Source organism: Pagrus major, chromosome 6 (assembly GCF_040436345.1).
Source record: "Pagrus major chromosome 6, Pma_NU_1.0".
NCBI classification, from domain to species: Eukaryota; Metazoa; Chordata; class Actinopteri; order Spariformes; family Sparidae; genus Pagrus; species Pagrus major.
In genome coordinates this window covers 37,870,731-37,884,252 of record NC_133220.1, presented here as the reverse complement: position 1 = coordinate 37,884,252, position 13,522 = coordinate 37,870,731, and the positions used below count along the sequence as shown (strand labels likewise).

Here is a 13,522-nt window from a genome sequence, read left to right as displayed (position 1 = left end):
GTGCACTTTAAAACAATGAATGAGATCTACCCATGCAGAGAACTTATGCACCTTATGTTTAATATTGATTTAAATGAATGTACATTCTGTAAAATGGAATTGAAACTCAGGAACATCTTTTCTTTTCTTGTAACGTTTCTGATTTGTTTTGGAAAAAACTTAATCAATGGATCTCAGAACACAGTCTGTCTCTGTCAGCTTTAACCTATAATAATATTAGATTTGGTTTTATTTTGGAGGACTCAAAATTAGAATTTCTGATAAACAATCTTATAATACTTGCAAAATATTTTATACACAAGTGTAAGTTCATGAATGTTACCCCACATTTCCTGTTTTTTTTTTAAAGAGCTTTCTATATTTTTGACTCCTTAAGTTATTAAATCTAAAAAGGCACAGTGTCTGTATGAGCATTTGTCAGTTTTGTTCTCTTAATCAGACCCCTTAAAATTAAAATTATAATTATAATTGATTGATTTTTTTCCTTCTTTTTCTTGTTTTTTCCCCTTCCCATGGCTTTCCAGTTTTTGTTCTTGTTTTTTCTTTTGTTATATTGTACTTAACCGTTTTCGCTCAGTCACAAAGTGCTGGAAATTATTCTGCTTGTAAGATTTGTTTTAACTAATAAATAAAAAAAAAAAAGACATGAAAAGTACCCATGGACCTAAAGTCGGACACAAATAACCGGCATGCATTGTGCGGCGATCGCCGCTGATCGATTCTGCGCAGGAAGGAACGGCTCGTCTCGAACGACCATATTATTTGCATAACATTAAGCAAATGCGGAAGTACGAAGCAGTGAATCCTCTTGGTTTCCTCGTGTCCCTCTGTAGGTGCGTCATGTCGTCACATATTCCCGTCTGTCTCCCATTCATCCGACAGATTCACAATCTCAGACATGGTTCCGTGAACCGACACATGGCAGCTAGCAGCCATGAACCAACAAAACAACTTGCCAAAAACTGACTATGCCTGAACAGCAGCTTTGTTTCTTTCGAAATGATTCCAACTACTGCATTATCAACAGCTAGCAACCGGTTGTCAGTCTCTGTCAGGGGGAGAGGCGTACTGCAACCCCCTTCGGTTTGATTTCCTCCAATACTTCGCTCCTTTTAATAATCACTTTTAAGTTTCCGTCTCTTCTGAAAGACGCTCAACATGGTTATCCAAGATTTCCAAGAGTACATTGAAAAGCACTGCCCCAGCGCTGTGGTGTCGGTGGAACTCCAGAAGCAGGCCCGGGGGAGTATGGTTGGAGGTGGCCGGCAGAGACCGCCTCAGAGTCCGTTAAGACTGCTGGTGGACGCTGAGAACTGTCTTCACCGGCTCTACGGAGGCTTCTACACCGACTGGGTCAGCGGGGGCCAGTGGAACCACATGCTAGGCTACCTGGCCGCCCTGTCTAAGGCCTGCTTCAAAGGCAACATTGAGCTCCTGGTAGGGTTGCCAACTCCCTGAAAAAAAAATAAGGGACACGTCACGCGGGACATGCCGGCCGACCCGATTGCCTTTACGTCTCCTGCTGTGATTTATTTTTTAGCCCCCTTTTTTGTGCGTGAAACTATTTTTATAAGTATTTGTCTTGAACCTGCATTGAATTGGATACATAGCTATTTGTGTGACATGAACACATGGAAAACAAATTATTATCCAGAAATTCAATTTAATACTAAATAACAAAATTAGCTGAATAAAATATTTTTCATAAACATAAGCCTGCCCTGCTTAACATCAAACAGTACAAATTCATGTAAAAAAAAAAAAAATAGAATGTACAAACTTCATCCTGTAATAATAATAAATAATAATGTGTGATAGTGTTTTTAGTGCAACAGCAAGTGCAAACAGATAGAATGTAAACTTGTAAACATATTGTGAAAACTCATCACTCCAAATTTTTATAACTTCATACCTTCTCCACATTAAAAAAAAAAAAAAAAAAAAAAGATGGCTCAGACAGCATCACCAAACCATTGGCTTGTGCCTACACTGTTCAAAAAACTGAATAATAAACACTAATAATGAAACAATAACAAGATATTGTGCACAGACACGGGTCTCTCAGTCACTCTGCTCTGCTGTAAACCAGGAGAAAACTTTCCTTGTGGGATTCAAGCGTTATCCAATCAGGAGACAGAACGGCAGGAGGAGGCGTAGATAACGACCGGATCACTGACTCCTGCTTTAACAATTTTAACAACAGTCAAACAATTAATTTAACATAACCATCCAGAACATGCTGTCACATGACATAGCCTACTTTTTCCACTTGTATTTCTTCTGTTCTCTCTCCGCCCCCCAATGCAGTGTCGTCACTCGAGTCGTCACCCATGCTGCTCTGTTGTCTTCCGCTATCTTTTCCGTGTGCAACACAAGGCTCGACCAATGGGATGAGCGTATTCTTGATCGTCATACTCGTGTGTGAATAAGCTGTCAGCTCATTGGTCACAGAGCAGGGCAGGGCCCGGGAACGAGTTTACCGTAAATTTTCATCTAGCGCGCCTTGTTATTCATTTTCCATTGGCTTTTTACTGACTGTTTGTTGGCTCTCACAGTAATACGGGACAAAGTGCGTCCCGTTCCCACTCAATACGGGACGAGTGTTTTTCCTTCTAAATACGGGACGATTCCGTTTTTCAAGGGACGGTTGGCAACCCTAGCTCCTGGTGTGCTTCAATGGCGCCCTGGAGAAAGGCCGTCTTCACGAGTGGGTCAAGCGACAGGTGAACGAGAGGCAGACAGCCCAGCAGATCATCAGCCACGTCCAGAACAAGGGTACACCGCCGCCCAAAGTCTGGTTCCTTCCTCCCGTGTGCATGGTCCACTGCATCCGACTGGCGCTCCTCAGGTTTCGCATCGGGGTGAGTGGAAACTCGGCCTGGCAGTGCCTGTTGAACACAGCCACTCTGGGCCTACCGCTGGCACACATTAGCAGGCTCTTTGGTTCGCCTGTTAGCTGCCCACATGTCATCTTCACCCATGATAAAAGCTGCCAGGCCAAGTTTATTAGTGTGCCTCTACAAGTATTAGTAGTACAGTCAATGGTCTGCTTGTTAATTCGCATTCTGATTACACGACACTACCTCAGACTGTCAATGCATGTAATCAACAAGAGAGTAGGGTTTGATCATAAATAACAGGCCAGGTATTTGCTTGTAGTCCTAGCAGAGCATAAACATTGGACTCGCATGCTAAAACAGTCCAGCTGCAGTCCCATTCTGCATGCAGTTTGTGTCTCTGACGTGCAACATTATAGAGCTGTTGTCACACATCTTCACTAGTCTGTCAATATCCGACATCGGATACCAATCAGACATATTGGTATCGGGATGATACCGCTTAGAAAAACTTAAATGTCATCTGAGAGGCAATATGTGGTAAAGAACAACCAGAAACACAAAAAAATCAGATAAACAAAAACAAAAAACTAGATCATCTGTTGCAGCCATCATCAGTGTCCTCACAGAACAGGCAGACATTTAAAGTGCATGTCAACAAGTTTCATAAATCAAAATGTGAATAGTTGGTATACTGGGAATCACCTGTGTATCCATTTATTTCACATCCCCTGGTCAATGTATTCCCCACACTCCTGAAGCTCACATGTCTTGTTTGACTTGCTGCCATGGGAATGAATTAGTTTTTTTTCTCAGTTGGTTCTGTTCTCTGGGTATCTATATGATGGATGAGATGTATCCTTGCAGACCTTGTCTGCCTTCTCAGTCAGCCTGGTCAGATACAGGTGGTACAGGTCAGCCTGCTGTTTTCCCATGATTTTCTCAGTTTTTCCTAATTTGTTTCTGTAAGTGGTTTTAGAATAGCCATACCATACAATAAGACAGGATGCTCTTAATAAAACATTTGCAAAATAGATCTTTAACTGCATATGGACATATCCTCATAAATACATTTTTTTGGCAATATATTAAAAAATGTTTTTTGCAAATTGTCATATAACCTTATATAAAAATGATCCCAACAAGGTCCATGCAGTGTGGTAGGCAGATATTAAGGTTCACTGACTAAGAGCAGCTCAAACAAACCTGCTTTTTAAATCCTGCCTCTGTATTCTTTTGTTTTGTTTTGTATTCTTAAGTGTCTAATACACCATGTCTGTGTAAGAGGTTTATTTTGAGGCATTAACATCTGAAGCCCAACTCTTCTCACGGCCACTCCTCAGGTTGTCCAGAGCATTGAGGACCACCACCAGGAGGTGATGGCCTTATGCAGAGAAAACGGATTCCACGGCCTGGTGGCCTACGACTCGGACTACGCTCTGTTCAACATCCCGTACTACTTCAGCGGTAATGCCCTCAAACTGAGCCGCAACGGCAAAAGCCTCACCACTAGCCAGTACCTGATGCACGAAGTGGCACGGCAGCTCAATCTGAACCCAAGTCGCTATCTCATTTTTGCTGCACTTTTAGGTTGGTATGATACTACTGGATAGTGTAAGTGGGTCTGATGGTTTAGGTGACTAACTTAACAATGTTGTCTTGTGTTTTACAGGAAATCACATACTGCCAGATGAAGACTTGGCTGCCTTTCACTGGAGCTTACTTGGTCCTGAGCATCCACTAGCATCTTTGAAGGTAAAGGATGTAATGATAATTTCTTTATTTAAAAAAAGGATTGGTAATAGAAGTGGGTTGTAAATGTTGTTAGTGAATGACAGTCTGAGTGGAACAGTGGTTCAGCATATACTGAGCTAGAATACTTTTGACACAGGTTGGTGCTTTGCGTCTAGAGATGGAGACTCGAGTTTGCGACTTGAAACTTGAGATTTGGGACTTGTGAACAATCTTTATTTTAAATTTTTTGCCGCATTAACATTAAGCAAATGTCTGAAGAGCTGAATGTCATTCCCTCATGCGTAACCTTATGCATCTGGTGCGCACTGATGTCCACAAAACACTATGTCGACGAGCACAACAACTGCTGCAGTGCTCCCCTTTGTCATAGGCTTTGCCTATAGGAACTACACACAAGGTGCAAACAAAAGAATTGCCAAATGAAACTTTTGTGGAATGAATATAAAGGATGCTGGATCGACCTCATTAAACTTTATGAGGTACCTGAAGACACGGCCGGATAGGTCAGTCATTTGGTTGAAAGTTAACCTCAGCGCCTGTGGAAGGTTAGTAAACATGTTTAGCTCAGCAGCAACAGCAAGCAAGGGGTCAGCAAGTTCAGATTTTTTCTTCACTAATTTAAACACTGAAAAATGTCCAGCCAATAAATAAATTACTAATAATTGATGCTCTATCAGAGGGAAGTAAACTGCAGTGTCTTTTTACATTTCAAATTGGTTTAAGGCTTGTAAGTGACCTGAACCAATGCTGCAACACATGTTTAGTACAGTGTGCTACTTACATGTAAACCTTGAACTGATGGCAAGCAAAAATCGTAGAGAAAAGCATTTTGGTGGGTTTCATTCCAAAACACAAACATTTCTTTCAGGAATAAAGGTCAGGTCAGCTTATGTTTACTGTTAAACAACACAGACAATTGTATCCACAAAAATGTTCTTTCTATAAGAGAAGGACTTAAAGTTTGGGTAGGTAATTCTGTTCAAAATCATTTTCTATCATATTTGTATAACATTTCTTAACATCCTGACAGCATTCAAAATATTAAATGATTTAAAAAAAAAAAAAAAAAAGAAAAAAATCCATGGTCTCTGGCAGCGACGGAGCTGTAAAAACTTCATCCAATCAATTTTACCGGCCTGTCAATTTTGTATGGACAGACTACGTGTCAATCAATCTGCCCTTACCTGACCACCCTGCCCACCCTGTGCTGACTCACTCATTGCACGTGACCGGGATCTACACTGGAGCTATGGCTGACTGTTTACGTCAAGAATGGCAGAGAAACTACAGCCACACTTCTGATCACCAGCGGTACCAAAGAAAGAAAAGAAAGACTGAACTTGAGAAGGCTACCAAAAAAAGAAGTTAGACAGCGCAAGAAGTAAAACGAGAGTCAACATCGGAGTGACTTTTCAGCGATGGCGACAACTGAAGGAGTCAAAGGGCCTGAACACGGCAACATTGCCATGGTACGCCATGGTAGCTGTGTCTCTGTGTCGCCATGGTAGCTGTGTCTCTGTTGGACAGGTAATGAGCTGGTTTGTTTTTGTTGGGGAAATGTATTATTACTCTGCATTATGTAGTCAACGTAGCTAACGTTAGCTCCTTATGTTGATGCTATGTATTTACCCGACACTAATGTTAGCAGTTTGTCACTAATGTTAGCTAGCTAGCTAGCTTAAATAGCAGACTACTGCTGTATGAAACATACACTGAACAAAAATATAAACGCAACACTTTTGTTTTTGCTCCCATTTTTCATGAGCTGAACTCAAAGATCTAAAACTTTTTCTATATATACAAAAGAACCATTTCTCTCAAATATGAGAGACAGGTGTGGCATATCAAGATGCTGATTAGACAGCGTGAATATTGCACAGGTGTGCCTTAGGCTGGCCACAATAAAAGGCCACTCTGGAATGTGCAGTTTTGCTTTATTGGAGGCGGCTTATGGTAGAGAAATGAACATTCAATTCACGGGCAACAGCTCTGGTGGACATTCCTGCAGTCAGCATGCCAATTGCATGTTCCCTCAAAACTTGCGACATCTGTGGCATTGTGCTGTGTGATAAAACTGAACATTTTACAACATTTGTGTTGTATTTTGTGAACTGGTGTTGTTGGATGGTATTTATATGACGTTCATTCATATAGTCTTTGAACTGGACGTTTTAAAAATGTGCTGATGTTGCCTATTTCTGTGTCCTATAGTTATGGGAAGGACGCATCAACTTCAAGCCTTGAAGCGTCAGTTCACGACAGAACCATGCCCTGATGTTTCTACTACTTCTGCTGAGTCTCTCTCTGACAGGTGAGTGTAACTTGGGGCAAGTTGTTCAAAGGTAATCTGATCTGATTTTGATTATCGGATTGGATCAAATCTTGAAAATGGGTTGTTCAAAAGGGAAAGAAGGAATCTGAAATCAGATTAGATCACAGAACCCAATCATAGTTTTAATCTGGATTAATCTGTGTTGTTCAAAACGTTTCAGTAGGATTTGGATAACTTTGATCCAAAAAAACAGGATTATCCTGATCCCAACAGGGGGTAGGATTTCAAGGTGGATTTCAGGAAGAAAATGTAGTAAAACTTTAAAATTGCTCAAATAATACATTTGTATAATTTAGTGTATATACTTTTATTTATATTTTGCACTTGACTTGTTTAACCGTTACAGTGATAAAGTAGATAAAGTAGACATAGGCTACCAATTAAGCCTTTCAGTATAGTAAAGTAAAAATAAAATAAAAATGATCTTGTCCCCAGGAAACAATCCCCCAAACAGATTTCAATAACAAACAAAAATAATATATTCAATTTTTTCTGTCATTCATCACTGTATATTAATTTCAAAGAAACAACCATCGGAGATGAACCTGTCAAAAACAATTTCTAACAATTGCATCCCTTACTACACGTCCAGTTAGTCCCTCATTCTGACAGAACGCCAGAGGTTGGTCCGGTTCTTCAACAGGCACAGGTGCATCATAAAAATCATCACAGAGAGGGACATTGCGCCTGGTAGCGTTGTTGTGCAGGACAATACACGCAGGTATTATGTTGCATGCTCCCTGTGGTTCCACTCGCAAGTAGTTAAGGCATGCAAAGCGTCTCTTCAGAACTCCATTTAAACGCTCAATTGCACATCTTGTTTTGCAATGAGCAGCGTTGAAGCGTGCCTGCGCAGGTGTGGTTGCTGCAAGAAAAGGAGTCATCAGCCATGGTAGGAGTGGATAGGCACTGTCTCCTAATATTATGCCATCCAGTCGGTTGGTTTGGAGCTCTCTGTATAAAGCACTCTCTCTCAGGATACATGCATCATGAACAGACCCAGGCCACTTCACGACACAGTTTGTGATGATGAGGTCAGCGTCACCCACAAGTTGGATGTTGATGTTGCGCCTCCCCTTTCGGTTGATGTACTCCCACTCCCTCTCATGAGGTGCTTGGATATGCACATGAGTGCAGTCAATAACCCCAACAGAATTGGGCATGTTCCCCAAAAGAAAAAACTGGTCTGGGCAATCTGGTCATCCTTTGGAAGTGAAACAAACTGATTGACCAGGCTGGCCAATGCAATTGACACAGCTTTCACTACATCACTCACAGTTGATTTGTCCACTCCTATATTGTCACCAACAACTTGGTAGAAAGTCCCAGATGCATAGAAGCGCAGACCAATGAGGACCTGTTCTTCCACAGACAGACTGTGAGTCCTTCGGGTTCTCCGTTGAAGTTTTGGCCTGACAAGGTCTGCAATGTACTTAATATCAGCATTCCCAAAGCGAAAGCGAGCATACAGTTCTTCAGTGGTGTATTGCTCCAGTGGTTTTGCACGCTCAACATACACCCTTTGACGGTATCCTCTTCCACCAAAATGGTGGTAGCGATAGACAATACCTGCCATGTCAGTGCCTCTCTCTAAGTCCTCTGAGAAAGGGTGAATATAAGATGGCTGTCAAATATCCACCCACCCATTAGCTGACGAGCTTTGGCTTGTGTTCAATTAAATCAATCATGCCCAAGGACTATAAATACTATGTTCACTACAACAGATGAGGTGGAACCATGGACTCAAAAGGACCTAATTTCACTGTTGCAGAAACCCATGCACTGCTGGAGGGTGTTAAGTGCCATTATGCCTCAATAGTAGGAAGCTCTGTTGCGAGTGGAATGGTGACTAACAAAAGGAAGAAAGACATTTGGGTTGAAATCACCCAGAATGTGAATGCAATGGGGTCTGGCCAGAAGAGGACCTTGGAGCAAGTGAAATTTAGATGGAAGAATCTGAGGGCCAGAGCAACAAAGGACCTTGCTGAAGCAAATAACACCCAAACAGGCAACAAACCCTTTAAGAAAGGTGAATACACAGATGTGGTTCTGGACATTATTGGAGGTAAGAACTCTAAAGCTCTGCACGGGATTCAAGGTGTTGTAGGGGATGGTGAGCCTACGATTGTAGAGGAAAGTGAGCCAGTTCCTCCTAATGCAGAGGAAACATTTATTCTGGATCTCAAGCCCTATTATTGAAGAACAACCTGGATCCTCACTGGTAGAGCCAGCAGTCAGAGGAGCTCAGAAAAGAGGCTTGAAGCGTCCTTTGCCAAATAATAATGATGATGCCTATGAATCACTTCTTAAACGAGAAACTGAAAGAGCAGAAGCACAGATACTCCTGGCAGTGGAACAAATCAAGCTGACCAAACTGCAGCAAACCAAAGCAAAACTTCAGATCCGCCTCCTAAAAGCAGGGCTTGAAAATGCTGGTCTCTCCCCCTCAGATGAAGAAGAACCCTGAACATTCTTTATTTTGTTAACTATTGGACATTTAGCTTTTTTTTTTAATTTAAGATGTTTTCAAAATATCCACAATGTATGTGTTAATGTATATTTGTTTTTTATTTGTTGTGGCTCAGATGAGGGGTCATAAAAGAAATTATGAATGCAAGTGGATGTTTGTTATTTTTGTGTTTTGTCTCAAAATAATAAACACTTACAGTGACCCCATGTTGGCTCTTCTACCTGTTGTTCTTTACATAGCTGGTAGCCCACATTGTGATATGCTGTCCCATTTGGAGCACTGGTAATCCGGATTTGGTAATCTTGAAAACTGTGTATCTGGATCAGGGTGATCCAGTCCAATGTTGCTTTGAAAAACCGGCATAAAAGTAAGACTGATTACCTGATCCTGAATAGCAAAAAATGGGATTTCCAAATCTGGATCATTTTGATTTTAAATGTTTTGAACAACTGGCCCTTGATGCTGATAGCAACATGGATCAGACCACTGTTATTCATGTAATATGTGTCTTTGATGGATACCTTTCATAGATACATTTGTCCTTTTCATATCAAGTTGGTTTGCTTTATGTGCATGAATGTGCTCCTTAGCAGGGATACAATACGAAAAGGAATGGCATCATCTCATTAGCTGCACCAGGAAAATGCTTCAAGTACTGGTCCTAGCAGTCACGTGTTAGCCTACCGCTTGAGACTATTGCATAATAGTAAGACATTTTTTTTTAAAAGAAAATAAACTTTGCATTTCAATTCATGATCTGACTGTCAGCTGACCACAGTAGAATTTCACGGATACAGGACGAAATGGTCTCCCTTCCAATCCAGAGGAGATTAATAATATCTTTAAGAAGTTTTACTGTCAACTGTACATGCTCAGAATGCTCTAATGATGGAGCCCAATTACTTACTTTAATTACTGAAAGATTAATCATGCCCAAAATATCCTTTACGACTGTGAGAATGCTCGATGCCCCATTACGGCTTTCTGAAATTAAAGAGTCGATACAGTCAATTAATATTGGCAAATGTCCGGGACCCAATGGATACACTGTTGAATTTTATAAGAAATTCTCAGATCAACTGGCCCCATCATTATTAGAAATGTTTAATCACTCATAATTAGCACACCTGTGTAGTGATTTTGCAAGAATACACGCTGAGAAAGGGCGTCTTTCCAGAAATGTCCGTGTCGCAAGAATAAACAGTTTGATGGGAGTGCTGTCCTTTATTTTTCTTTTGTTTATTCACTACGAGAGATTCAGTACCCCGTACTGAAGCCATATACGTGACTTCAGCGCGTTGTCTCTTATTTTGTAATCACTTATACCGCCAGGGCTCCATGCTGCCCACTGCTTCTATCTCTTTGATTTTTAAGACTAGCAAAGACCCTTGGAACTAAACATCCTTCCGGCCAATCTCGCTCCTACCTTTCGATGTTAAAATACTCGCAAAGGCCCTGGGCCGCAGGTTGGAGTCTGTCATGCCTTCAGTTATATCGGAGGACCAGACATGGTTCACAAGGGGGAGGCACTAGTTCGCCAGAAGTCAGAAGACTTCTCAGCATCATTCACACCCTGCATTGTCCTACAGAACAGGAGGTTATTATATCTATGGACGCTGTCAAGACTTTTGACAGGATGGAGTGGGCCTATCCATTTTCCTCTCGACAACAGTTTGGTTTTGGTGCAGGCTTCAATTACTTTGCTCCTCCCCCCAGGCCTCAGTGTGTACGAACACCCAGCGCTCTGAATCCTTCCCTGTCTTCTCCAGGGGTGCCCAGTTTCCTTGCTCTTATTTGCGGTTGCAATTGAAACACTCGAAATTGCCTTAAAGGCAAAGAAATTAATTGAGGGGATTCAGAGATGGGGCACAGACCATAAGGTCTTGTTATATGCTGACGATCTTCTCTTATATTTCCGTGACCCTATCTAGCATATTATCTATGCTACTTTCGTTGAAAATTAATAAAATTTTCTTGTTTAGAATAATCATGGTTGATCATCTGTGGGTCTTTTGCACAATTGTAACAGTTTTACATTTGTTTTTTTATAATTCATATGATTATATGTCAGCCCAGTACCAGCAAAACTAGTTGTCCCAAAACAAGAGAATAACATTTCAATTTGAGAAAAAACTGTGAAAAAACATAAAACATCTTTAAAACTAAAAGCGGTGAATTTTCAACAATATTTATTCTTATTTTATGGTTAGACAAACAGTGTCTGAAGTTTTTGTCAACACCATCAGATATTTATGAAAAAGCAACAAAGTCAGCCACCCACGTGGTCAACTATATTCCCAAGGACCTCCTTTCCATCCTCCATGTTTGTTGAATGCAATAAGGTCAAAAAAGCTGCTATAAGTTTGGTATTTTTTTTCTATAAAGTTTACATATTTATTGCTGTGTCTACTGTCAAAACCATGACATGTCAACACCGTCTCTTTTGTATAGAAAGGATTATTTCAAAATTATGACATGAATATATGCATTTTAAGAAGAAGTGATGTGGCTTTCAGTGTATAATTTGAACCTTTTTCTTAACAATTTACAGGATTCCTCCTTTATTTATGCCAGAATCAGGTCTACGTACCCCAAAATGAATGTGACCCCAATGACTAACACTATAAATGAATGTAGTTGCACCATTTCACAACCATTTTATAAAATGATCCCACATTTTACCAGATTAAACCTAATTAACTTCATACTCACTAATGTAATGGCAATTCCATTAAATTCTGACTGTTCATTTGTTTATAGGCAGTTATGACAGCAGCTGAATAAGCCAACATGTTTCAAGTCAAAGAATCCATACCAAGGCATTGATGACCTGATTGTGATTGAAGTGCATGAATGGATTCAGGGCATCAGAGCATTCATTGATTTACCAAACTTTTACAAAAGGATAAAATGTAGCTTTTTATTTATAAAACCAAATTGTTGTTTAAAGTTATTTATCAATGCAACATTGACTTGAGTGGTGTTGGAATTGTAGGCCTTAGTCACCACCGTCAGCTCCATGTCAACACGTCAGGTCTGACTCAACAGCGTCAGATGGACGTGTTTTTTTTGTTTTTAAATGAATTTGTTAACAAGCTGTTCCATCAGTGTAGTTGATTTATTATTATTAATATATTATTATAAGTAATTCTCTCTAATAAATAAAGAAAAAAATATGTTTTTATGTCCATAATTCTTATTTTGTATATTTAATGCTAATTATAAAAGTTGCATGACTCAAGAGTTTCTAAAGAAGTACATGTGAAGTAGTATAAAAAATTTTCCAAAGTGAATATTCAAATTTAATAGAATATATGTAGACATAATGCTTTATAAACTCTGAATCTATGTTAGCCTAAATAAATAGGACTAAGTCATTTGGGTCATCACTGTCAGACAGTAATGACAGGATAAAAGTATTTAATAAAAAAAGTACAAACTCAGGAGGTTGCACCAAAATATTGCATGATTGCTGAGACCTTGTTACATCAACATATAACTTTAGATTTCTTAGTACTTAAATGTTTTTCTTTTCAAAATTGAAACCTGTTTTATCCAAATTCTCAAGAATCAGTGAGGCGTCACTCCGTATGGCTCACTCTCCCTCAGACAACTCATATTTGTAATAACCATTTATTCTTGCCTGCTAAAATTGACCCTGAATTTACGTCCTTTAGGAGGAATGATCTCCGCCATCTGAGAGAGATGTATAAAGGTGGTGTATTTGCTAGCTTTGAACAATTCCGCCTAACCTTCAACATGAAAAGCTCAGTTTTAGCTCAGACTCACTCCTCTACGTTTCCTCAAATTCCACCTCCAAGTGGCATGGATATGCTTCTCAAAGCTGAAACTCTATCCAAAGGCCACATCTCTCACTTTTATAACCTTCTTTCTCCACCTAGTGACTCAGTTGTTAACAAAACTAGGGCCAGCTGGGAGAAAGAACTGCAAATCACTCTGTTGGATGACTTTTGGGAAAAAGCCCTGCGAGCTGTCTATTCTTCCTTCAGCTGTGCTAGACTTAGCCTTATACAATTAAAGTATTACATATGAATCATTAAAGTAAGGCTAAGCTTGCCAAGCTCTATCGGGGCAGATTAGATGAGGGATGCAATAGATACACTATAT

General features: G+C 40.1%; 1 protein-coding gene across 1 annotated transcript in view; it reads left to right on the top strand.

The window, feature by feature from the left end:
• The first annotated feature begins 1,158 nt into the window (after positions 1-1,158).
• Positions 1,159-13,522, top strand: part of LOC140997982 (constitutive coactivator of PPAR-gamma-like protein 1 homolog) — a 65,860-nt gene continuing 53,496 nt past the window's right edge. Inside the window, 4 exon segments of the mRNA XM_073468078.1 lie at positions 1,159-1,437; positions 2,661-2,861; positions 4,181-4,427; positions 4,510-4,592. Of these exon segments, the coding sequence (XP_073324179.1) occupies positions 1,159-1,437; positions 2,661-2,861; positions 4,181-4,427; positions 4,510-4,592 (810 nt within the window).